Below are 27072 nucleotides of genomic sequence, written 5' to 3' on the forward strand. Positions count from 1 at the left end.
CCCCCGGCGTGCCCTTCCCTCCCCCAGCTGGAGCTCGCGGGTCAAGTGAGGCAGTGACCGCGCGCCCAGCCATTTACCCTCTGAGAACTCAAAAAGGGGGAGGAGGAAGCGGAGAAGAAAAGAGACTCAAAAAGGAGAAATGCGAAGCCAAGCAGACAGGAGGAAACGATAAAAAAACGAGGAAGGGGGCGAGAGGAGGCGGAGGCCGGCGGGCGGGGGAGGTGGCGCGCGCCGCGCGGGGCGGGGCGAGCGGGGGCGCGCCGGCAGCCGCGGGCCGAGGGGCTTGTGGGTAGCGGCTGCGCGCGGCCGTAGACAGGCGCCGCGCGGGAGTGTGTGAGGGGTGCGGGCTTGTGGGACTGAGGCTGCCGACGGCGGTCATGGGAGCGGGCTGGCGGCGGCCGTAGTTGTCGGAACCTGGGCTTCAGCTTCCCCGAGCCCCAGAGGGCGGGACAGTCCCGGCCCGGCGGTGGCGGCGCCACTTCCCCGCTCCCGCCCTCGGAGTCCTGAGGGAGCTCGCGGCGGAGGAGCGGACCGGGCGGCGCGAATCTGACTGAGGGGCGGGGACGCCGTCTGTTCCTCGCCGTTCTCGGCCGGGCCGGGCCGGCCTCCCCGACACCCCCAGGCCCCGGGGCGCTGAGACCCGAAACCGGAGCTCGAGGCGGGCGGTGGGCCCGGGCGGAGCCCCGGCCGGAGCCGGCGGTTCGAGGGCGGCGCTAGGCCCCGAGGCGGCCGGGCCGGAGCGCGGGGAGCGGGGTGCGGGCCCGGCGGCGGCGGCGGCGGCATGAGCCGGCCCCCGCCGACGGGGAAGATGCCCGGCGCCCCCGAGGCCGTGTCGGGGGACGGCGCGGGCGTGAGCCGCCAGAGGAAGCTGGAGGCGCTCATCCGAGACCCTCGGTCGCCCATCAACGTGGAGAGCTTGCTGGTAGGTGGCCGGGGCCCGGGAGCCCTCTCTGCTGACCGCTCACACCGCCGATTCCCCCGACTGCCCACCCCTCCGTGCCCACCCATCCGTGGGGGGAGGTCTCGCCCCACCCCGCCCCGCTTCCGGCAGCCGGGGCCCGGGTCGGAGACCAAACATTTTTGCGACTAAGTTCCGGGAGTAGAGACCCACCTTTGATTCTTCTGTCTCCTGGAGCCGGTGTCATCCCCGGCTGGCCCTTTCTTGGAGCTCTGGGAGGAAGCACCGCTCTTCTCCTTCCCGCCTGCCCTGGGGGTTTGGGGAGGCAGCGTGGAAGGTACGCTGTCCTTCAGGCACCAGGCTAGCCCGTTTGCAAGAGCGTCATGCTGCGTGGGGACGTGAGTCCCAGGAAGCGAGAAACCTGGGGCTGTCCCTATGGGCAGTACCCACCTGGGGTACAGGACAAAGAGTTCAGTCTGAAATCTTGAAACACACAGCTAAGCTTTTCCTGTTTTCAGCTGTGTTTGAACGTTACTAGTTGCAATTTAGTGCATTTTAATTTCTGTAAATTTAATTTCCGAGATTACTACACCAGAGCTAAAGAATCCATCTGAATTGTAGAATGGAATCAATCTCTCCTTTTCATTGTATCTCTTTCCTGAGATGGTCTTTGCAATCCAAATTGATAGCCACGTAATGTCTGCTAGTTGGCTTTGTTTAAGAAAGGGACATGATTTACAGATCAGAAACGCATTGTAGAATGCTTGTTTATTTCTTGTTTTTGTTAGGATAGACTGTTGTATTTCACAGACTCTTTGATTCATATGCAGTAGAGATGCATTTATGGGAAAAGGGGGTGTGGGTTTTTACCCTGCAGAGGAGAAGAAAGCGAAAAAGATGAGCTGCATGTTAAATTAACCCTGGACGACTAGAATTCAGGTAGATGATCCTTGGGTCCTTCAGATATTCCCTTCCAGAGCTCCTGTTCAGCTCTACTCCCTGACAGGAGAAACCTATTGACTGTATGATGAGAAAAACTGTCTCTTCCCTTTCCAGTGACTGACTGACTTTCCTTCAGAAGCTGTTGGTTATCCTTTGAGGTTTCTGGAATCATTTGCAGAGTGACTCAGTACCGTTTGGCTGAAGTGCAGGAACTGACTAAAGAGTGTCTTTCTGTACAATGCACAGAACGTAGTGATGTACTGTATTCTGTAAGACGCGTTTGACATTTCCTTTTCCCGATTTTCATATTAGTGGGTTGTTCATATGTTTTCATGGGAGCATGGCACTATGAATAGTGTTTAGAAGTCTTCAGTCGGGGCTGGGATTGGTTGCATGAAGGGCATAGCTTTTCCAAGGCCAAAGCAGAGACTCTGGGCTTCACTCCCAGCATTTTCGCTTTGGTATTTTGCTAGCAAAACTTTGACCTAAGGCCAGAAAGTTCAGTTAAAAATAGTACAGCAAATCTCAAGTATTCATCAAGTTCATATTCAACCTCAGATAGAAATTTTTTACACTTCACTTTCATCTCTTGGGTCTTTACTGATGTTCATCATAATTATTAGGGTTATTATGAGCTTGAGCCTAAGTTATTTATACATGGTAATGAGCCTACATACTTTTTTATTACGGTATTTTCTAAATTATTAAAATGAAGGCTGTTTTTAAAAAAGGAAGCATTACACATGCTCAGTAAACAATCTGGTCCATTCATTTATTAAGTGCCTAATACAGCCAAGACACTTCACACCTTTATTAAGGTAACATACTACTGGTATGACATCAGATGCTGCTGGCTGGACGGATTTTGTTTTTGCTGTTTTTAGCTGATTAACTGTTAGGATTCTGAGTTGCAGTAAATCTTATCAGGCCAAAAATTGTCCTTTACTCATTGAGGTTGCTGATGTTTCTATTGCAAAATGACGAGCTGAAGATTTTTTCTAAACCATGTTATAGTAAGTTAGCTTTAAATCATGTGTATTTCACTGTATCAAGTAGTAGAACGAATTAGTTTTTAAAATTGTGGTAACATGTACATAACATAAAATTTACTGTTTTAACCATTTTTAAGTGTACAGTTCAGTGGCATTGATAACATTCACATTATTGTGCAAGTATCACCACTATCCATCTCCAGGACTTTTTCATCTTTCCAGACAGAAATTCCAAGAATTAATTTTTTCTTTTTTTTAATAAATTTATTTATTTATTTGTTTATTTTTGGCTGCATTGGGTCCTGTTGCTGCCCGCGGGCTTTCTCTAGTTGTGGCGAGCGGGGTCCACGCTTCGTTGCAGTCCACGGGCCTCTCATTGCGGTGGCCTCTCCTATTGCAGAGCACGGGCTCCAGGCGCACAGGCCTCAGTAGTTGTGGCAGGTGGGCTTCAGTAGTTGTGGCACACGGGCTCAGTAGCCGTGGCGCATGGGCTCAGTTGCTCCGCGGCATGTGGGATCCTCCCGGACCAGGGCTCGAACCCGTGTCCCCTGCATTGGCAGGCGGACTCCGAACCACTGCGCCACCAGGGAAGTCCCCAAGAATTAATTTTTAAAAGAGTGTTATAAAAACATATTTCCTGAAATAATGGTGCGGATCACTTTAAAGATTTGAAACCTTACCCTTTAGCCTTCGTGTCACAGCTGATCATTGTTTTACTGCAAATGGCATTTCTTTTGGTTTTATTATAGAAAATATTTTTCCTTGAACAGAGAAAATTTAAAGTAATATAATCTGATAAAAACATAGTCACAAATCTCATTTACTTATTCAGGAGCTTAGAAAGTACCATTTAAAATTGTATACTGCCTAAGATGACAAAAGTAAGAAGATGAAGTATACCAGAAATTACTGTATAATAGTTACTCTATGGGTACTGTAGGCTAGGCCTAGAAGGTAAAACTATTTGTTGGAAAAAATATTATATAACATGTAAAGTGCTTAGCTCAATGCTTGGTACATAGTAGTGCTCGTTAAATTTAGCTCACTTCTGTGTGCATTTAGCATATTTCTAGGTAAGTGCTTTATATTTCCTTTGAAAAGGAAAAGGTTTTATTGGCAACTATTTCTTGCTATAAAATTCTGAATGAGTAGCCTTATCTTTTGAATTTGCCATCAGAAAAGTGCTTGCAGTCATCAGGCATAGCTAGAACTGGATTCCAAGACTGTCCGTAGAGAGACTAAATTGTCTTTTTTTCTCTGCATCATCTCGTTTTATGGAGGCTTTATGTGGGTCCTTAAGATTAATCTGAAGAGAATATATCCCTTTGTGGTTGCAGATTGTGAGTTTCTTGGTATTATTTAAAAATAGAGTTTTGAGAGAGATTTGCTTCTGTAATACTTTTTTTTTTTTTTTGGAGGGAAGGATTGTCAGTAGTATGCTTTTGCAGTGTTTGAAACTTTTGGGTAAATACCCATGTTTTGTTATCAAGACTAAGCTTCTGATACTGCTTACCCAAATATTATGGTAAAAAGAATTGTCCTTTAGTGTTATGATGGAGAGATGTCTTTCTAAAGGTCTGTGCTTTTGTGTTTTGATTTATTTTTTTAGGAGAGTAAATGATTGTTATAACCTGTGGGATTCAGGCTTGGGTAAGCTGTTCCATAAGGCTGGTGTTGATGGGGAAAGGTGATTAAAAATTTACTTATGATTTTCAGCCACTTAGAATACAAAACACTTTGATTTTATTATACCTGTGAACTATGTGAAAGTATTTCTTATCACAGTGCTAAGATTTTCAGCTTGGTGATGGTTATTTGCTTATTTAAAATAAAATTGTATATGCATTTTCCCCCCACTATATAACAAGTGTGACTATCATAAAGATACAAAAGTGAAATAGAATAAAAATTGAATAAAGAAGGTTTTATATGTGTTGTTCTTTTGTGAAATAAACGTTGGGCATTTATAGCATAAATGGGATTATATTACTTTGAAACTTGCATTTTGATGGTCAGGAAATCTTTAAAGAAAATGAATTAGCTAGAGAGGTTGAAAAAAGTAATGTATAGAATTTACTAGTTAGGTGAAGTTGAACCCCTTTGAAAGTACAGGTCCACAGTCCCTCCCCCACAGTTCTGATATATAAAGAGCTCTGAAAACCTAGTTTTTGGTAAAACTTATTTGTTGTAGCATCTGACCTGATCTGATGTTACAGTATTTTAGGTGATTCATCTCTCTTGGTGTAAATAGTAATAGCTTTCCCTGGAGAAATATTAGTGTTTGATTTCAGGGTGCTACCTCAGACTCCCCAGAGGGTTTTCGGGAATATACTGTATATAGTATATATACTTTATTACTAATCGAAAATCCAAAAAATTATGAATTTGGAAACATCTTGCCCCACGGTAAGGCCAGCATAGACTAAGTAAGGAAATACTGACTTATATACACCTTAAATAGTTGCAAAGAAATAGTGGATAATTATCTTGAAGCCTAAGTTGTTGTTGTTGTCGTTGTTTTTGGTTGAGTCCTGATCAGATAGCTCTCTTTTCCCATTTCAAATTCTGAAGTATTCTAAACATACTAAGAGAATATAGCATGCAGATATGAATTATGAAACATAAAAAGGAAGCATTCATGAAATCACTGCTCAAGTTAATGAATAGAACACTAACCTATTGAAGTTACCCGTATTCTGCTGCTGCTGAATTCAGTCTTCCTTCATCCTCTCTCATCTGCTACCTGGAACATTTTTTTTTTTTTAATCATTTCCTTTATTTCATAGATTACCACATTAGTATGTATTCCTAAACAATATTGTTTAGTTTTTCTTTTAACTTTATAAAGGGTTAACATCTGTGTATATTCTTTTGTGACTTGCTTTTTCACTCAGAATTACTCACATTGTGGTTTATTAATTTTCACTCATACCATAAACCATAATATATTGCTTCAATCTACTTGATGGATATTTAGATTATTTTTCATTTTTTTTGCTATCATGGAAAGTGTTGTGATCATTCTTGGAGCCCATGTGAAGTTTCTGTAGGCTAGGATATATATCTAGGAGTGGAATTGTTGGGTTTTAATATATTCTGTGTTCAACTTAACAAGGTAGGGTTTAAGTTTTCCCCCAGCGTTTTACTATGGAAAATTTCAAAGTATAGTGAAATTCAAAGAATTGATAATAAACATCCATATACTTATCACCTAATTAATAGCTTGCTATATTTGCTTTATTATATCTAGCCATCTCTTCATTCATCTATCAATACATCTTTTATTTTTGATTCATTTAAAGTAAGTTGCAGATGTGGTACACTTCTCCATTAAACACTTAAGCATGCATTTCATTAAGTAGAGTTTTTTCCTTTAAAGATTAAATTTACATACAATGAAACAAATCTTAAGTATCGCATTGATGAGTTCTGACAAATGCACACATCCGTGTAATGCAAATCCTTATTGAGATATAGGACACTCTTATCAACCTAGAAATCTCCCTCATATGCCTTTTCAGCTAATTCTACACCCCATTCTCTTGGAGTCAGTCGCTCCTCTGATTTGTTTTTGGGGGGGGTAACTAAAGATTACTTTCATCTTTTCTAGAACTTCATATAAATGGAATCCTATATAGTATGTACTCTTTTATATCTGGCTTCTTTAGTTCAGCATAGTTTTTGAGACTAATTCCTGTTATTTTGCGTATCAGCAGTTTGTTCCTTTTTTTATTGCTAACTAGTGTTCCATTATGTGTATAAACCACAATTTATTAGGCATCTTCTGTTGATGGATGCCTGGGCTGTTGTCAGGTTTTGGCTATTTTGTATATAGACTTCGACTGTTAATAAACTTTGCTGTGAACAATCTTGTAGTAAGCTTTTGTGAGGTCATATTTTCATTTCTCTTGAGTTAAATATCTAGTAGTGGAATTACTAGGTCTTAGGGTAGGTGTATGTTTAGTTTTTTTAGAAAAATGTCAGATATCTTCCCCAAATGGTCATATTTTACATTAACACAGCAACCTAGGAGAGTTCCAGTTCCTCCCCAACACTGAGTCTTAAATTTTAGCCGTTCTGTGGGTGGGTAGTAGTATTTCATTGTGGCTTTAGTTTGCATTTCTCTGATGACGAATGATGTACTTTTTTATGCACTTAACTGGCCATTTGTATATCTTCATTTGTGAAGCATCTGTTCAGATATTTTGCCCATTTGAAAAAATTATGTTCTTTCTTTTTGAACTGTACAAGCTCTTTATATATCCCAGATACCAGTTCTTTGTCAAATATGTGGCGTGTCTGTTTCTTTAATCACATTTTTTCATGGTTATTGCTTTTTCTGACTAAGAGACTGTTGCCTATCCCCATGTCACAAGAAATTTTCCTTTCCTTTCTTTTAGAAGCTTTATAGGTTTACTTTTAGGTCTGGGATATGTGTTAAGCCAGTTTTAGTTTGGGGTCAGAGTTCATTTCTTTCCCTCATATTCCCCAAATCCAGTTATTTTGACTGTCGAACAGCATTTTTTCCTAGGTTTATTGAGATATTATTGACATTTAACGCTGACAGTTGATACACATGTATTGCCAACTGTTTACCACAGTAAGGTTAGGTAACACACCCTTTACCTCTCATAATTACCATGCTGTTGTTGGTGTTGTGTTGAGAATATTTAAGATGTACTCTCTTAGCAACTTTCAGGTCTACTGTACAGTATCATTAACTATAGTCACCAGCACCAGTTTTCAAAAAAATATTTTTCTTTTCTCGTTGGATTGCCTTGCTTGGCACCTTTGTCAGAAATCAGTTTACTGATAGGTGCACTTTTTATTTGCTTTTTTATCACCTTAGTAACTATATCAAGTCTTCAATCATGGTTCTCCTGTTTAACCCATGCTCTGTTCAGAATTCTTTTTTAATTTTTTAATTTTTAATTTATATCATTTTACCTGAAGGAAATGGGCAGGCAACCATGGTTGAGACAGGGAAACATAGATTTTATTGTTTGAAGTGAAGTAAGATTTGTTATTTTTTAAATTATAAAAATAGTATGTTCTTATTGTAGAAAATTTAGAGAATAAAGAAAGGTATAAATGCAAGCGACCCTTCTACATAGTCTCCTCACATAGAGATAACCAGTGTTTAACATTTTGGTGTAAATATCTGTCTGAAAAAATTAAAATGTAAAAGAAGTAAAATTACGCTATATATGTGCTTTGTCGTTGTTTTTAACACTTAATGAATAATAGAAGCTTTTATGTAGTCACATTTATTAGTCTTCTCACTGTAGAGTGATTTCTGGCTTAGATGTCATGCTTAGGACATTCTCCATTATCAAGATTATGATATCATAGACCTGAATTTTCTTTTAGTACTCTAATGGTTTTATTTTTTATTTTTTTTTGCGGTACGCGGGCCTCTCACCGCTGCGGCCTCTCCCGTTGCGGAACACAGGCTCCGGACGCACAGGCCCAGCGGCCATGGCCCACGGGCCCAGCCGCTCCGCAGCATGCGGGATCATCCCGGACCGGGGCACGAAGCCGCGTCCCCTGCATCGGCAGGCGGACTCCCAACCACTGCGCCACCAGGGAAGCCCTGGTTTTATTTTTAATGTCACTTTTATTTCACTTGGAATTCTGATGGAAAGTATGAAGTAGGGGTACAAAGATTTTATCAGGAGATTTGTCTAAGTATCAGCACTAGAGTTCCCAAAATATTAGTTGGGAGCCTCTGTTTATATTTCTGTATTGTCATATAACTTTCTGTTTGGAGGGTGGTGCTTGGGGGAATAGAGAGGGTAATGATTATAGGTTTGGTCTCCACTTGAGCTTCTTGAGTTTCTTCATGGAAATTATACAACTTTGCAACTATACTTAAAATCCTATTCTGTGCTTATATATATATACACATATATTCCAAAAATATATAAATATGAGCTGTTAGTGATAAGGGTTACTGGTCAAGAGAATGTGGATGACTGAGAGCAGCTTATTATAATATAGCCTTTGGGGGGAAGAGAACCACAAAATAACATTTTCATTGGTAGCTTAGCTTATTTTATAGAGCTTAATATTTATTTATTTTAAATATTTATTTATTTATTTGGTTGCACCAGGTCTTAGTAGCACTGGCAGGCGGGCTCCCTAGTTGCGGCTTGCCAGTCCCTTAGATGTGGCATGCGAACTGTTAGTTGCAGCGTGCATTTGGGATCTCGTTCCCTGACCAGGGATCGAACCCGGGCCCCCTGCATTGGGAGCACGGAGTTTTATCTATTGCGTCACCAGGGAAGTCCCTAATATTTAAATTGATGTGAAATCGTGGTGGCATTTGGGACTCTACTAAAACTGTCTCTTCTCACTTTATCCTTTTTTTTTTTTTTTTTTTTTGCGGTACGCGGGCCTCTCACTGTTGTGGCCTCTCCCGTTGCGCAGCACAGGCTCTGGACGCGCAGGCTCAGTGGCCATGGCTCACGGGCCTAGTCGCTCCACGGCATGTGGGATCTTCCCATACCAGGGCACGAACCCATGTCCCCTGCATCGGCAGGCGGACTCTCAACCACTGCGCCACCAGGGAGGCCCTCACTTTATCCTTGATTGGAGTCATTCTCCTTTCCTCTCATCTGTGTCATCTGTACTTTTTTTTCCTTTGAAGTATGATTAAATTACAGAGATATATTTGTAAATTCTTCATTTCAGTGTCCCAGATGACCCTCACTTATCTTTTTAGAAAGCATTTGGGTTTAGCATTTCTGTGTTTATATGTGTATGTGTGTGTATGTGTGTGTGTGTGTGAGTGAGTGTGTGAGAGAGAGAGACAGAGACCGACAGAGACAGAGAAAAAGGAAATATTGAGGTTCACTTTTGGTTCATCATTGATAATCCTTTGGGGAATGTTTCAAAGTCCAAGAATGATTATATGGTTTGTTGCTTCATTTTGGTAAGGTATGGATTTTTCAGGTCTGATATCTGAAGTGCTCTATAATTTTATTTTTGGTTATAGTTAACTGATCACTTAGTACTCAGTGTCTAATTTCTTTTATTCTCTAAAAGAGTTTCAGACTTTTTAAGTTCTAAAGCAACTGATAGAAATTTTCTTTATTTTCAAGAGATTATAGACTTGGAACTAATTTTTAACATTTCATTGTTGGGGTTATTTTTTATGCCATGGAAATGAATAGCAGAGCCTCCTATTACTTTATTTAGATAGAAACGGAGCAGAGCAGGGTTGGCATTATCTTAATTACCTGGATGTTTGTGATGAGGAATGCTTAAGATACCAAGTTTAGTCTTATGTACTTCTTGGCTTTTGAGTTTATTTAATGGACAGAATACAAGCTCTTTTAGGACCTGGGTCTTTTTTGTCTTCCTCTTGATATGTCTTGTAAATATTTGTTGAATAAACTAACAGATAATTCTTTTTTAAGTAACAGGAGTGATAAACTGTAGAAATATATCCCTGCTTGAAGAGATACTAAAGTATTCCCCAAGTAAAAATTTTGGTATATGTTCTTGTCACTTATTTCTTATCTCTCTATGGGAAGGAAGATAAGTAAACGTGTATATGCAGAGAGGATATGGGTGATAGAATTAATTGGAAGGTTTGGGTGGTAGAATTAATTGGAAGTCAAGCAGGAAAGTGAATTGTGATTTGCATATTTTCTGGATTGTGCTGAAGCAGTTTGTCTTGGAAAGTATTTAAGCTTTTATTCAGTGTTTTAGGTGAAGTAAAAACAGCTCATGTGGACTGAACAACCTTTATCATTTATCATGTGTCTTCTGTTCTCTATACCCCCTAACTTTTCTTCTGGTTAAACATATCCAGTTCCTTCTTACGTACCTAGGTGATGCCTGTGTTGAAACAGCGTTTCATGAGTAAGGGCAAATGAAATGCTGGTGGTGTGTTCGCAGGGTGAAATTCCTTAAAATGGCATGTTCGCTGTGATTAATGGTAAGGCAATATTCGTTAACAAAATTAAAAACAAAGCCAAAGGGCATGAGAGATTTTGATCAGGATTCAAGAGTGTTATTACAAGTCACTATGAATGACTGTTTTGAAAACTTTTCAGATATTATCAGGCATTCTGATTACTAGCCCCAGCCAACCACTGTTTCTGTTCTGTTTCTATAAATTTTTCTTTTCTGGAAATTCCATACAAATAGAATGACACAATATGCAGTCATTTGTTCTGGCTTCTTTCACCTAGCATAATGTTTTTGAGGTTCATCTACGCTGTAGCATATATCAGTACCTTGTTCTTTTTTTTTTTGCGGTATGCGGGCCTCTCACTGTTGTGGCCTCTCCCGTTGTCTGGACGCGCAGGCTCAGCGGCCGTGGCTCACGGGCTTAGCCGCTCTGCGGCATGTGGGATCTTCCCAGACCGGGGCACGAACCCGTGTCCCCTGCATCGGCAGGCGGACTCTCAACCTCTGCGCCACCAGGGAAGCCCAATATCTTGTTCTTTTAAATTGCTGAATAATATTCCATTGTATAGATATACCACATTTTGTTTATGAAATTACTTTAATGTCTTTATTTCTCTTGGCTAGATTGCAAGGAGTGGGATTGCTGGGTCATATGGTAAGCTTGTGCTTAACTTTTAAGGAGTGAACAAAACGTTTTCCAAAGTGGCTGCACCATTTTACATTCCCACCAGCAATGTATGAGGGTTCCAGTTTCTCTACATCCTCAGAGAACACTTGGTGTGGTCTGTCTTTGTGATTATAGCCATTGTAGTGCGTGTTGCTAATGACACGTGAGGCTGAACACAATTTCACGTGCTTGTCAATTTTGCTTGTTCTTTTGATATTTTACTAATCTACCGTGAATGTGGTATATAAAAGTTGTTTAATTTTGTATGCCACAGGCGAATTCTGATGTTTAAAAATAGAATGTGTATAAATACAGATCACAGCCCTTTGTAGGTGGAATTATCCTACTGACTAGTGCCTCTGCTAGTGTCTCCACTAGTGCCTCCTAATTAATACTAGGCTTTTTTTCTTTTAAACCCTGTTATGGTACCTTTTTCTTCCAAGTAATGTATGAGCCTTGGTGAGCTGTGTAGGCCCTGTAATGGCAGTAGAGTCTCTACTAGTTGGGTTATTCCTAAGCTAAAGTTGAAGTACTCCTGACATACATATGGCCTTTAAATGTTTCTCCATTCTGCTTTGTGCTCATCTTTTCTTTTTTCATTATTTTGAGCATCTCGAAGTAAGCTTATTTCTCTCTTGTTGACCCAACATGCATCTTTATACTTTTCTGTTTTTTTTCTTTTTTTTTTGCGGTACGCAGGCTTCTCACTGTTGTGGCGTCTCCCGTTGCGGAGCACAGGCTCAGAGGCCATGGCTCACGGGCCCAGCCGCTCCACAGCATATGGGATCTTCCCGGACCGGGGCACGAACCCGTGTCTCCTGCATTGGCAGGCGGACTCTCAACCACTGTGCCACCAGGGAAGCCCTATACTTTTTTGTTTTACTTGAAGATCAGGCAACAATTCTTAGCATCAGTTTAGTAACTTGGTTCCTTTGAGGGTGGATGATAACTATTGCTATTTAAAACGCTGTATATTACGTTCATCTTTTGGTTTATTCTTTGAGTACCCACCTGAATTTAACAACGAAAAAAATGTTCTTCTTGTTTGTAGGTGGCATTGGATATTGATTTTGGGGATTACCTTATGTGCAAAGTTTTGGAACTTAACCAAAATAGTGTTCTTTTCAGATATAACAGTAACTGCCTTATTTGTGCATTCTGTATCAGGATATGACCCTACTGTTTCACCTTGTATTTCAGTATGATTCCTTTAGAAGTCATAAAAGTATGCTTATTGAAATTGAAGTTTTCGCTTTAGCTTTAGTTTAGATGATTGTATTTTTTTTTTTTTTTTTAGTTTTTATTAGAGATAACCACATGTGGGACTTTTTTTGAGCATTGAAGGGAAAATTTAGGAAATAATTCTTTTTGTTTGTTTGTTTTTGTTTTGTTTTGTTTTTTGCGGTACGCGGGCCTCTCACTGTTGTGGCCTCTCCTGTTGCGGAGCACAGGCTCCGGACGCGCAGGCTCAGTGGCCATGGCTCACGGGCCTAGCCGCTCCGCGGCATGTGGGATCTTCCCGGACCGGGGCACGAACCCGTGTCCCCTGCATCGGCAGGTGGACTCTCACCACTGTGCCACCAGGGAAGCCCGGAAATAATTCTTTTAATGTTTAAGATGCTTTAATATATTAAAGATGAATTTAAAAAATTTTTGGTCATAGTGATATTTATTTTTCTACAAGGAAAGAGCACTAGCACAGTTGTCATGCACTTTGAGGCCTGCAAGGTGTAGTGAAATGTGTTTTTGTATGTTGAAACCCTGTAAAAATATTTAAAGTATTATATGTCTAAACATTAGTATGATTTTGAAAAATGCTTTACCTTTTGGGGATAACTTATAGAGTTACAGTTTGTGGCACTTGAGACTTGTGCATTGAATAAATAGGGCCATTTTTTATTGTGTTACAAAGTGGATAAAGTTCAGGTTGAAGTTGAATGGTTAAAAATGGTGTATTATGGTTGACTAGTGTGCCTTTGTTAAAAGAATCAAAATTTAAAAAATATTTTCTTCATGGACCATTAGATTTCATCAAGTGCTGCTAACAGGTTATATAGCCAGCATCTATGGGAATTAGCAAAGAATAGGGGAAAAGATATCAAGGTTTCGATTTTGTTTCAGGGAAATGATATGCCAAGTCAGAAATTGGGAAAAGAGATAATGCAAAATGTAGTATTAATATTAATAACAATATTCCATCTATTCTAAATTTAGAAAAGTTTGGAGTTACCTGAATATTTGGAGTTGCTTTTAAATATCTAAAACACAGACTTTGAATTTTTATACTGGGTTTCCATGATTATATTTCCCAAAATATAATCACTGAAATTAGTATGCAAATGAAATAATGACGAATTTTTTCTCTGAACTTTAAATGCATGGTATGATCCTACATTAGTTGCATTCAACGTGAAACAGTTTTTCTTTTTGTTTTACATTCTTTCAAAAAGGTAATCTTAAGCTTTAATTTAATAAATGCATTGGAAAAATTTCCCTACTGGATTAAAATAAAAGGGGAGAATATATTCATATATCTGGAAATTTAAAAACTTAATACCAATACAGTTTATGTCTTAGCTCTTAGAGGTCCTTTTAGTTAAGATTTTTCTAATCTATATCTGCTAAAGCCAATGGCTAAGGCAGTAATTTTCAAACCTCATTATACATAGGACTCAACTAGAGATTTTTAGAAATATTGATGCCTGGAATCCACCCTCATCCGTTCTAATATAATTGGTATGTGGTGTGACCTGGGGATCGGGAGATTTAAAAGTTCCACATCTGATTCTCAAGTGCAGGAAAATGTGGGAACCACTGAGCTGAGAGGTGCAGTATTCAAAGATTGGCAGAGGGTCCATTGGGTGCAAAAGGTATCTGAGAAAAGGAGGATTTTTTTTTCTTCTTTTATATTTATGGCTCAGAGAGGCTTGAATGAAGCCAGAAAGTCAGAATTACCTGATGAAAGCCAGAATCACAGCTAGGGTGCTTGGTGGAAATGGTGTCAGATCTTGTGATTTAGATTGTCTATAGTGGGGCCAGGAATTTGCATTTAAACAAGCATGTCAGTTGATTCTTTTTTTAAAAAATAATTAATTAATTATTTTTCGGTGTGTTGGGTCTTTGTTGCTGTGCGCGGGCTTTCTTTAGTTGTGGTGAGCAGGGGCTACTCTTCGTTGTGGTGCGCGGGCTTCTCATTGCAGTGGCTTCTCTTGTTATGGAGCACGGGCTCTAGGCGAGCGGGCTCAGTAGTTGTGGCTCCAGGGCTCTAGAGCACAGGCTCAGTAGTTGTGGCGCATGGGCTTAGTTGCTCGGCGGCATGTGGGATCTTCCCGGACCAGGGCTCGAACCCGTGTCCCCTGCATTGGCAGGTGGATTCTTAGCTCTGCGCCAGAAAAGTCCCATCTCAGTTGATTCTGATTCAGGTAATCTTCAGGTCAGAGTTTGAGAAACACTATGTGTTGCTTCTTATACTGATTGAAAAAAGCCAAAATCAAATGGTTGAGATCTCTGGCACACAGAATTGTGTATGTGGAAAACGCTGGCGTATGGAGGGATGCCAGATTTTCTGAAATATCAAGTGTCATCACATTTTGTATCTTTTTTTAGAGCTCCATAGGAATCAGACCAAGGCTTTTCTTTTTCTCATTTTAGAAGAAAATTTAACTTGCTGAGCTTTTATGAAAGGAGAATCAGACAAGATACACCAAAGAGAAATAAAAAAAATTTTATTGTAGTAAAATATACACAATACAAATTTCAATGTAGAAATGTTATCATTACATCTTACCCTTCAGTGGGAAATATAGTCTACAGAGACTTACTGTCCTAGAAATATATAATCCTGATGTTTTACATTTAACAAATGACGATGGGAAAGTAGTGACAGTCTTTTTATTCCCTGACAGTTGATTTAATTTAGGAAGAAGAATTTCACTATAAAAGTATGGTCCTTCAGAGAATAGCACCTAAAGCAGGATGGTTTATATGTCTGTGATTGTTATCTGTGTTGAAAAAAGTAATAAAATCATTCAAAAATTATTTTGTGGTCTCTTTACAAGCAAGCAAAAAAATATTGTAAAATATTCAAAACCCTTGTATTAAACTATTTTGAAATTTTATTTTCAAAGCAGCCTTCAAGTCGTTGGTTACATTAATAGTCATCTTATTAACATGTTACTGTTTAGATTTTTTAAAAGTATACATTCTTTGCAATTATTTCTCTTCACATCATTTAAAATTAGAGATATCCAGATGATTCATAGGCAGTGTTTAAGACATCTGTAGTTTTCATTCACTAAAGTATTTGTGTATCAGATTTCCTGTTCTTAGGCCATTTTAATTTTGGTGGTTAAGGGATATGTGCATATTTCATACATTTGAAAATTAAAATTTGCATTTATTGATTCTTGTCAAAATAGTTAAGCTCTTAGAGGAATAGCAGTTGTGACTTGTCTTTTTTTTAGTATTTGAAATCTTCAGCAACTCACTTTTTGTAGATTTTATCTTGTGGCTAATAAAACTGCATAATTGTGGCCAAGGCACAATTAACTAATACTTATGAGACTAGGATGATACATAGGTAAGAGTATCTTTAAAGCCCTAAATTTTTGTGACAGTTTTATCTTTTAAAACATATCCATCCTTTCCAAATGATTGCTAAATAGAAAGATAACTACAAATGTGAAACATCTGAAATTGGGTGACCCTTCTTTTACTGCCTTAATATACTTCCGCTATTGTCTTTAGAAGTTTGTTACATATAATTTACTAACATTTCATTGGAAGTGTTTTTCTGATTTAGAAACATTTTACAATGATTAGTGATTAGAATCCCTATTCCATAATACCTCAGTATTTTATTGCTTTAGTCAGCTTTTTAAATACTTGACAAAATGCAATTTAATTTGAGACTTCATGGTTCCTTATGCCATATCCATGCTAGAAAAATTTTAAGGTATTATTCCTGACTGTAGCTTAAGTGAAATATATTGCAAAATTTAAAATTAGATTATGAATGTGTTTTGTTAATCTTATATTCAGGCTAGTGAAAAACTTAGTCACAAAAGCAAGGTATTACATTATAAAAGAATGAGAAAACTGAACTAAAGGATTTTACTGGTAGTTCTGATAAACTATTTCTGCTGCAAGCATATATTTTTGTATAAAAGGGGAAGCTGTAAAATTACAAATTTTGAAGGCATTACTGAAAACAGGTTTGTTTTCCACATTTAAGACATTTCCATAATAGGAAAACAACGGATGATACAAATAAAACTAAATTTAGAAATAATAAAAGGAAACTCTAGTACAAAATTGGCTTATGAAATTTCCTTCAGAGGGAAGTCATAAAGTAAAACACTTACATTTTTAAGAAATTAATTACTGATTTTGGAGGGAGGGAGTTGTAGAGAGGGGATTGCTATAAATTTTAGCATAAGGAAGTTTTGTCTTTCAAGATGATATGGAGAATGTGAGTCCCTGGCATAGTGTTTTACTGTGCTTCTTGTCCTCACTTATAAACAGAATTTTTCAGTTTGGTTCAAGTTAAAATAAATTTGTGAAATAAAAGTTAAAAAAATCTGAACAATGACTTGCTTATTTCAAATTATTTTCTGTAAGTAAAATTCCATTGTAATAAGTCCATAAAATGAATCCTGTTTAAGCTCTATTCATATATGAAAATACAGATGAATTTTTTCCTTAAGAATTTTTTTTTGGTCTAAGGTAGTAAAGATGGAAAAAAATGAAATGGCTGGATTCTTTTCAAGCGTATTTTTAGAAGAGAAGCAGAGTAGTATAATGGAAAGAATGCTGGATTTAGAGTCAGAAGACTGGTGTTAATTAATTAGGTGTTTCATTAATTATCTTTCTGTCCATGAGTGATAATTTACAAGACTCTATCTGTCTACCTCAAGGAGATGTGAAGATTAAATTCAGTGCGGAACTAACTATATGTGCTAGTTTCTGTAAACTGAACAGAACTTTAGCTGTTTTACAGGCAGTTGCAGAACTATGTGTAACACAGCCTATGTTTTCTATGTCTCTGTCTTCAAAAAGGTATGTGCATACAGAATCAGTCTCCTGATGTTAGCCTGATATTTCCAAAAAGGTAGCACATTAATTTGCACATACTCATTTCTCTTAAGTATTAAATTAATGAATGAAAAGTGGTGGCATTTTTATTTTTTAATTTAATGAGGATAATTCATTTCATTGGGTGAATATTTGCTTATATGCATTCTTTGGATTACTTTATTGCACTGCAAATGTCACTTTTTCCCAACTGATGTTTATTCTTTTTCAGTAGGTATGATACTGAATTATCAAAACAGAGTCTGGTGTTCTTACGTAATGTTTAAGATTTCAGAAATCCTGACATAAATATATGAGGAAGAGTCATGACAGAAATTTTAAACCATTGCATTATTCACTTGCAAGAATATTAATTATGCTTTATATAAGGTTTACAGGAGCATTTGGGTTGCACCAACAGTTCTTAACTGTGGCTTGAACTTAGCAAATTTTGGCCTACATTTCTTTTTTAAAATTAATTCATTAATTAATTTTTGGTTGCGTTGGGTCTTAATTGCTGCACGTGGGCTTTCTCTAGTTGCAGAGAGTGGGGGCTACTCTTCATCGTGGTGCGTAGGCTTCTCATTGTGGTGGCTTCTCTTGTTGCGGAGCACCGGCTCTAGGTGCACGGGCTTCAGTAGTTGTGGCTCGTGGGCTCTAGAGTGCAGGCTGAGTAGTTGTGGCGCACAGACTTAGTTGCTCTGCGTCATGTGGGATCTTCCCAGACCAGGGCTCAAACCCGTGTCTCCTGCATTGGCAGGTGGATTCTTAACCACTGTGCCACCGGGGAAGTCCCCTGGCCTACATTTCTTAACACAGGTAAGTTTAGGAGCAGTGATCAACTATGGTTTGGAAGATGTAAATTGCAGATGTTATGCTGTATTACCTCTGATATAGATTCTGGTCTTTAGGTATACCAGGGTAATTATAAATTTGTCATCTAGAAAAATATACACAGGTAGCATAATAGTATATGATCATTCTGTATTGACGGCCACGCAATCAGTAACTGATTTTCTTGGCTCATGTAATTTCAGAGCTGATTTGGGGACTTAGGATCTGGTAACAGAGGTGGGTCTTATTGTATAAGTCCATTGTCAACCGTTTAACAACCTCATGAATTTGTAATTTGTATTTCTACAGGCTAGAAAAACTGAATTGGTATCCAGACATAATTTTTTTTTTTTTAATCTTTTGGCTTTACTGCGTGGCATCTGAGATCTTATTAGTTCCCAGGGATCGAACCCTCACCCCCTGAATTGGAAGCTCGGAGACTTAACCACTGGATCGCCAAGGAATTCCTTATCCAGGCATAATTGAAATGAATATGGGGAGAGTTCTGTTGGTAGCCACTGTTATGGTGATACATTAAACACTTTCCCTGTTGTGGCATTTATGAGTTAGGAAATGAATTTTATCTACTTTTATTTATTTTTTTAATTTCATGTTTTTTCTTAGAATAGAGAGTCTTCAGCATAGACTGTTTTCTGTTTTGTGGTTGGTCTCTATGCTTAGGTGCCTATCTATCTGTCTCCATAATAGCAGGACATGGCTCACAGATGATGGGCTTTGGGGAATAGAGACTTATCTTCAGAGATGTGAAAAGGAAGAGAGTGAACAGAACCAATCATCTTTTCGCCAATAATTGAATATATCATGTTTTTTTATACTCTTAGCTTTTGTCTCTACCTGGAATGCTCTCTTTCCTCCTTTGCTTTTGTCAATTTACAAAAAAACAAAATAAACTTCATTTTTTAACTGCAAAAGTAATACATGTCTTTCTAAAAAATTAAAAATTATGGAAGTAAATGTAAGTTCTCTTCTTAGCCCTCTCTTTTTGATCTCAGTCTTCTGAGACAACCACTTTTTAACGCATCAGGGTATCACTTTCCCTTTCTCTGTGCATAATATAACAGCATATTGGTGTTTCATTCCCCCCCCTTGCATTAAAAAAAAGATACAGGGACTTCCCTGGCGATCCAGTGGTTAAGACTTAGCCCTCCAATGCAAGAGGTGCAGGTTCGATCTCTCGTCAGGGAGCTAAGATCCCATATGCCTCGTGGCCAAAAAAACCAAAACATAAAAAAAAACCCAGAAGTAATATTGTAATAAATTCAATAAAGACTTTAAAAATGGTCCACTTCAAAAAAACTTTAAAAATTAAAGCTTACAAGTACTTTTTTGTTTGTTTTTTGGTACGCGGGCCTCTCACTGTTGTGGCCTCTCCCACTGCGGAGCGTAGGCTCCGGACATGCAGTCTCAGCGACCGTGGCTCATGGGCCCAGCCGCTCCACAGCATGTGGGATCTTCCCGGACCGGGGCACAAACCCGTGTCCCCTGCATCAGCAGGCGGACTCTCAACCACTGCGCCACCAGGGAAGCCCCTTCTTTGTTAACTTTTATATCTCAGTTTATTGGCAATATGGGGACTAAAATCTAGTTTTTATGGTAATGGGGCATAAATGCTTTAAAGATAATTTGTTTTCCTTTCATTTTTATTGACATATTATTGACATACAGCACTGCATAAGTTTCAGATGTACAGCATAATCTCTTGACTTATATAGGTTGCAAACTGATTACCACAGTAAGTTTAGTTAACATCCATCACCTTACATAGTTATATAGTATTCATTTTTATGTCTCTTCTCAGTATCTAGCACAGAGCCTATAGCACTTAGTATGTGTTTAGGAAGCTTTAGCAAATGGTTAGTCTGACTCCCAACTGGTAGTTTATATGTAAGGTTTGCTGCCTCCTTTTGTGGGGGAGGGAGAGGGTTGGCTCTTAACTTAATGGTAGTGGTTCTAGTTCAACCCCTTCATTTTACAAACGAGGAATCAGATCTAAAAGAGGGATATCTTATTTGGTTAATGAGATATTTTTATTTCTTTATCACACTCTACTAGGTGTTGTGACATAGCACCTAGTGCTAAACATAGCAAAGCTCCAAACAGGGGGTTATCTGTGGTCAGGGACAAATGTTGACTTCTATAATCTGAGATAGATGGTACGCTTTTCTCAGTTCTTAACAGACCAAGCCTAAGCAATGAGGCTTTTGCCTGATGATCTTAGCATGTAGCCTTAAGCCAATACAATTCATCCAAATTTCATTTGGCTCCTTCCAAAAGAAGTCTGAGTCTTCTCACACACTAGAAACAGACTTTTCTAATTGCAGTTGTTCCAGGCACTGGCAGACTCCTGAGAGGCCTGATGTCTTTTCTTCCAGAGAACTCTTGAAACCTGTTCTCTTAGCTACCTTCCCATGAAGTGACCACACCAAATCTCATTTCATTGTTGCCTTTTCCTGCCTGAAGATATAAGCCCTTATACACACACATCTCTTCTCACTCTTGTTCCCCTGCCTGTTCTTCCCCTGCTTTTTAAAAACTTTCCCACCCTTCTTCTAAGGTTAACATAATCACTTGCATCTTCAAATTCTTTTCTGAATGTTACTTTTATATTTGTTTAAATAACACCTATCTTCCTCTGGAGAGAAGGCCCTCTTTTCTGGAACTTGTACCTGCTTTTACTCTCTACATATCTCAGTGTAGGAAAGGGTAGGAGGGGGTTTCCTTCGTTCCGCTGCAGTGCCTATAAAACCTTCCTGATAAAATTCCTGTTGTTGAGTCTTGTGTAGTTGAGGGTATACATCTTCTCTTGCTTACTGAAGACGTAGGCTTCTGGCTTACAGACTTCCTTTTTCTGCAAGGTTGTGCCACCATTCCAGATGAAATCAGTGTTTATGTGAACAGAGTACCCAGGGCCCTGGCTTCACACGGTTTCATCTCTAGTGGTCTTTATCTTCACTTGATTCATTTGCTTATTCCCATGAAGCTACTCTGGACCTCACTATTACCTGAAATCAGCTTCACCTTTGAGATCATTAATTTAAACTTCTTGCTCCTGACACTGATCCCTTACGCTTTTACTAAACCCACTCATCAGTGCTTGCAAGATCTGCAGTTCCTTGACACCTCTCTCCACCAAATGCTTCCTTTATAAGCAGGCAAAAATCCATTGTCTGTCACTTCAAAACTCTTGCTAGAATTTTCAGTTTCCTTGCTCTGTTGAATTTCTATCATATGCATCTGGTAAAACCTAGATTTTGGGTCATTTTGTCTCTGTGGCTTACACAAAAGGTGTTTGTTGAGTACTGATGGAGAAAAATCACATATTGCCCCAATTAGTGGTACGAGGAGTTCATGGTCTCCAGTCCCTGCAAGAGCTGTCAGGGCTGCAGAGCAATTCTTTTCATTCTCCATAGTTGCTATTTTAAACTTTTTTTTTTTTCTTTCTTTAAACTTAAGAAACAAAGTATTCTCCACAGATGGTCTTCCTACTTCATGAGAAAATAGAAGCCATCAGAAGGAGATCCCTTAAATTTCCTGCTACTTGACTCATCAGTTTATCTCCTCTGTACCATTTGTTCTCCCTTTTCCTTCTGTTTCAGAGGATGAGATGTCCATCATTCTGTCTCAGCCTGATTCTCCAGCTGTGCTTTGGATCTCATTCTATCCTTCCTGCTGATTAACTCTATTTTGTCTTTTAATCTTTCTCTTAATTCTGATTCTTTCTCATCTTGCTAAACTTGTCCTAATATCTCACCTAAAACAAAGCAAATAACCAAATTACTTCTAGAAAGAAATCTTAATTCTCTCTGCCTTCTGCCCCCTCCCCAGCAAAACAAAGCCCTAGACTTTTTTTCTGTTCACTCAGTACACTGCAGTCTGTCTTCTCTCATCACTCAGCTAACACTGCTTGCTTCAAGGTCCTGCTGACTTCCTTGTTGCTAAAGCTATCATTTTATTGAATATTCAGAAGTACTTAAAATTTCTAGAATTACTGTCTTCTCTTGGCTTCTGTAACAGTTACTCAGAGCATCTCTAGTTGTTTCTTAGGCTCCTTTGCTGCCTCTTTTTCCTCTCTGAGTGGGAACCTCTCCCGCCTTTTAATGCATTCTTCGTCGTCTTCTTAAGCTTGAATCAGTTTTAGGACTTTCTTTATCTTTTGTATGTTGCTGACTTCCCTTTTTCCATATGAAAATTTGTCTCTGAGATTCAGGCTCACACTTCCAGCCACCTACTTAGGCATCTCCACTTGGATACCATAGACACTTCAAGATCAATATATCTCCAGCTATATATTTTTCTCTTTGCTCTTGTATCTTCATTTCCTCTAATCAGGAATCAGTGATTCTTTCTACTGTCCTAGCTTGGATCAAGCCAGAAATCTGGGTAACTGCATCCTTAATCTCACATTCAGTCAGTCGCCAGATCCTGTCAGTGTTATCTCCTAAAAATCATCCACTTCTCACTGCTATTTTCTTTTTTCAAGTGGTCATGTTTTTTTCTAAATTGTTATGGTATTTTCTCCCTTGGTGTTCTTTCCTCCAGCATTTCTAGCCTTCTTTTTCTATTCTCCAGCCAAACTACTTATTACAAGATGCAAATCTAATCATGTTATTCTCAAATTTAAAGTACTTAAATGACTAACTTCCCATTCATTCAGGGAAAAGTTCAAAATGCTCATTTTTTTTTTAACATCTTTATTGGAGTATAATTGCTTTACAACGTTGTGTTAGTTTCTGCTGTATAACAAAGTGAATCAGCTATAAGTATACATACGTCCCTATATCCCCTTCCTGTTGTGTCTCCCTCCCACCGTCCCTACTCCACCCCTCTAGGTGGTCACAAAGCACCGAGCTGATCTCCCTGTGCTATGTGGCCGCTTCCCACTAGCTATCTGTTTTACATTTGGTAGTGTATATATGTCCATGCCACTCTTTCACTTCATCCCAGCTTACCCTTCCCCCTCCCAGTGTCCTTAAGTCCATTCTCTACGTCTGCATCTTTATTCCTCTCCTGCCCCTAGGTTCTTCAGAACCAAAATGCTCATTATTTCTTACAAGATTGTTAATGATCTGACTTCTGCTGACTTCTCCAACCCTATTTCATGTCACTTCTTCCCTTCCTCCCAAATTCTACCCATATTAAATAACTTCATTTGAAACTGCTTCCTTCCCATCTCCAAGGTTTTTTTTCTTTTCTTAAATATGCGGATCCCGGGCTTCCCTGGTGGCGCAGTGGTTGGGAGTCTGCCTGCCGATGCAGGGGACGCAGGTTCGTGCCCCGGTCCAGGAAGATCCCACATGCCGCGGAGCAGCTGGGCCCAGCTGGGCCCAGCTGGGCCCGTGAGCCATGGCCGATGAGCCTGCGCGTCCGGAGCCTGTGCTCCGCAACGGGAGAGGCCACAACAGTGAGAGGCCCGCATACCACCAAAAAAAAAAAAAAAAAAAAAAAATTAAAAAAAAAAATATGCGGATCCCTTTGCTTAGAATAAAAATGCTAACTCCACAAATATAACTGATATGCAGCATGTGGAAATATTGAATGCTTCCACTGCATTGTACTTAGTTTAGTTTGAACTCTGATTCTGTATGGAGGGGACAAATTTATATATACAATGATATTTTTCAGAAAGTGATCTAGTAATGTTAATTATAATGGACAGTTGGTTTATAGAACTCAAAAGAGGATTTCCTTAGAGAAGTGTTCCAGGTAGAGGTTGCTAATGTGAGCTCATACTTCTTGTGAGCATTTCTGTCATGAGAAGTGTGTATAAAACATGGCTAATGGAAAATGGTAGTATAAATGCTGGACATAAAACTTTCTTTAAACTCTAGAAAATAGATAAGTGAGTTCTTAATGATAAGTACTTGAAACTTAGCATGTTGAATAGAGGCTTTTAAAAATCATGTATCATTGAAGTTCTTGTCAGTAGCAATACTAATAATAATGATAATTATAATGAATAATAGTAATAATAATATTAGCAAGCATGTAGTTTTTGCTATGCAAGACACGTAGTTTTTGCTGTGTACCAGGCACTGTTCTGAAGTGTTTTATTAATTTGTTAGAGTTCTGTTTCATTTTTCCAGTAGCATCAAAATGACATGTTCTTTAAAAATATTGTCTTTCAAAATATGTATAAATTCAGATATGGTTTCAAATATTTCTAAAAAATTATGACCCCTTCTAGGTAGAACAGAGTTAGTTGTCTGCTTTTTGCAAACGTAAGGAAAAAATCTATTACCTGTCTGTATTAAAGTCAAAAAGCCTGAGTAGTATATTATCTATTAGTATAATCTCACCAATTCTTTCAGTAAAGGTTTTACTTATTCTGTAGCTAAAAGATTTAGTAGTCTTTAGATTTAATATTTTATTGAGCACCTTTGTATGATGTCTCATTTGATATAACAATCTGTGCAATATATGGGCAGATGTTATTCTTCATATTTATCTGAATGACGAGGAAACTGAGGTTTGGAGAGGTCTAAGTAATTTGTTCAAAGAAATGCAGCTAATAAATAGTAGAACTGGAAAAGAGTCTGTCTTTAGAGTTCCAAGATAGTGTTCTTAAGTAAAACTTCAAGCTCTTTATAAGAAATCGGTAGCTGTTATTTTTAGACGAGCTGGATAGATATCTTAGAAAAATAATATTAAATGTTTTAACATTAAAAGGATTTCAAATTTCAGAATATTTTAAAAATCAGTGATTGTTAACTTATTCACCCTAAAATCCCCTTAGGTTCGGGTTGATCTTTTCCAAAAGGGAGTAGTGAGTTTTGTTTGTTTTGGTTTGGGTTTTTTGTTTGTTTTGTTTTTTATGTCTGTAAGTGGAGAGAGCATTTAATTCTGTATGATCTACACTTACTGGAGGGCTACAATATGATGGACAGTTCCAGAACAGTAAATTATCTAATGATCACTTTTTATTTATACATCTTTTAAGGGTTTTTGTGGAACACTTGAATATGCATATGTGTGGAATTCTGCAGATTAATAAATCTTAAGATGATGAAACTGCAACCTGAATCGTGGACTTTCATCTGTCTAGTTTTCTCTTGTTGGCACTGACCTTATTTTCATTGCTGGTGATGAGTAAATAGCATTACCTCCCAAATTGCAAAGAATTACTGTAAGGAGGACTGCTGTTGCTCTCTCGTACTGGTTTGCTGTCAGACTTCAGGGTAGCTAAGTGGCGTATTTCAATTGAGATAGCCTTAAATTTTCTCTCATAGGTCTGGCTGGGATACACATGAAAATGGTAATGATGTCTTTTAAAATAAAGGAGGTGATGGAAGCTTCTATCTTTTATTTATGTTTGGATAGCAAAATTGGGGAGAGGTGATAATGGTTAAGAAATTACAGTATTTTTACAACTTACTAGTGTTAGTGTAGATATTGTTCACTGACCGTTTGACCAAGTTAGGGAGGAAATGGAATGCATGACTCAGGAAAGAGGAAAGGAGCTCTTCACAACTGTGGTATCCTATAATGATAAAATTAACAATTAAAAATATATTTTTTTCTACCTCATATAAGATAATGTTTGAGACATAGTCCAGGTACTTCCTAAGAAGTTATAGTTTATTTGGGAAGGTAAAGCTTATTGTCAAATGGAAAGTCACATGATGAACTGAAGAGCAGTCAATGCAGTAATGTAAAATAGTGCCTTACTTGCTATTTGATCAGCAACAGTGAACACCATAAATTAAGAAAAGGTAGCAGTCACCACACTTTGGAAATAGTAGAAAAGCATTATGAAGGAAGAGGGACTTGATTTGCATGTTGCAAGATGGTGATGATAACAATGGTGATAGTAAGAATAGCAAACACTTACATACATGTTATCTGCGGCAGTTTTATGTGTATTAACTCATTTGGTACCCCTTACAGCTCTGTGAAAAAGATACTGTTATCTACTCAATCTTGGTGAACAGGACACTGAAGGAAGGAGGGGCTAAATAACTTGTCTAAGGCCACATTGCTTTTAAGTAGGGGAGCTGGGATTCTGCAGTATGGCTCCAGATTCTTTGCTTGGGCTACCCAGCATCTCACACCGTAGGATTGTAATAGACTGGGAGGAATGGGGAGGATAATCTTCCTCTCCTTAATTGGTAGTGGGGACCATGTATAGGCCTTTGGATGGATGTATTTCATTATATCTCTGAATGAAAAATGAGCTCTTATCCAGGCCACAAGCTTTGGTTCTGTGAAGTTTGGTTAAAATCTTTATTTTTCTTCCAAGATAAAGTGTGTTTTCAGTGAGGAAAATTAAATAATTGACACAGCAGATTTTTTTTTTAATAAAAAAGAAAACACGTTTTAACCTTTTTGAGTGGGATAAATTTTTTCCACCTGTGTCATTTTCATTATACTGTATTAGGATATTTGAGTAAAACTGTCTATTGAGAACAAATGTGTAACTGACTATTTTGCATTTAAAAATCGGTACTCTGTAAATTATTTAGAAAATTAAAAATTTTGAAGAAAGGATTGTTGAAAATTGTTAAAAAACAGTGACATTGGATTAAAACAAATCAAAAGACCTAGTCATACCCTTGTATATGTATGTGTGTGTAAAACTTTATAGGACCACCAAAAAGAGTCCCCTTTCATATAGATGACTAAAAAATATTGGTCATACGTATTATAGAGGTATTGTTGCATAGCAACAAACATATAGTGAAATGATATTGTTTGGAATATAAACATGGACTTGTTCCATTGTACATGTA

The 27072-nt window shown here is 38.4% G+C and overlaps 1 protein-coding gene across 2 annotated transcripts in view; it reads left to right on the forward strand.

The window, feature by feature from the left end:
* The first annotated feature begins 317 nt into the window (after positions 1-317).
* Positions 318-27072, forward strand: part of ROCK2 (Rho associated coiled-coil containing protein kinase 2) — a 136895-nt gene continuing 110140 nt past the window's right edge. Inside the window, exon 1 of one of the 2 annotated variants that reach the window (XM_027113809.1) lies at positions 318-922. In XM_027113809.1, the coding sequence (XP_026969610.1) occupies positions 782-922 (141 nt within the window). In that variant the 5' untranslated portion in view covers positions 318-781. The remainder of the gene's footprint in view (positions 923-27072) is intronic. The other variant, XM_027113810.1, reaches the window with a different exon arrangement.

The sequence above is a fragment of the Aethalodelphis obliquidens genome, unplaced genomic scaffold, assembly GCF_003676395.1.
Source record: "Aethalodelphis obliquidens isolate GAN/ISIS:26980383/991018 unplaced genomic scaffold, ASM367639v1 scaffold12, whole genome shotgun sequence".
NCBI lineage: Eukaryota > Metazoa > Chordata > Mammalia > Artiodactyla > Delphinidae > Aethalodelphis > Aethalodelphis obliquidens.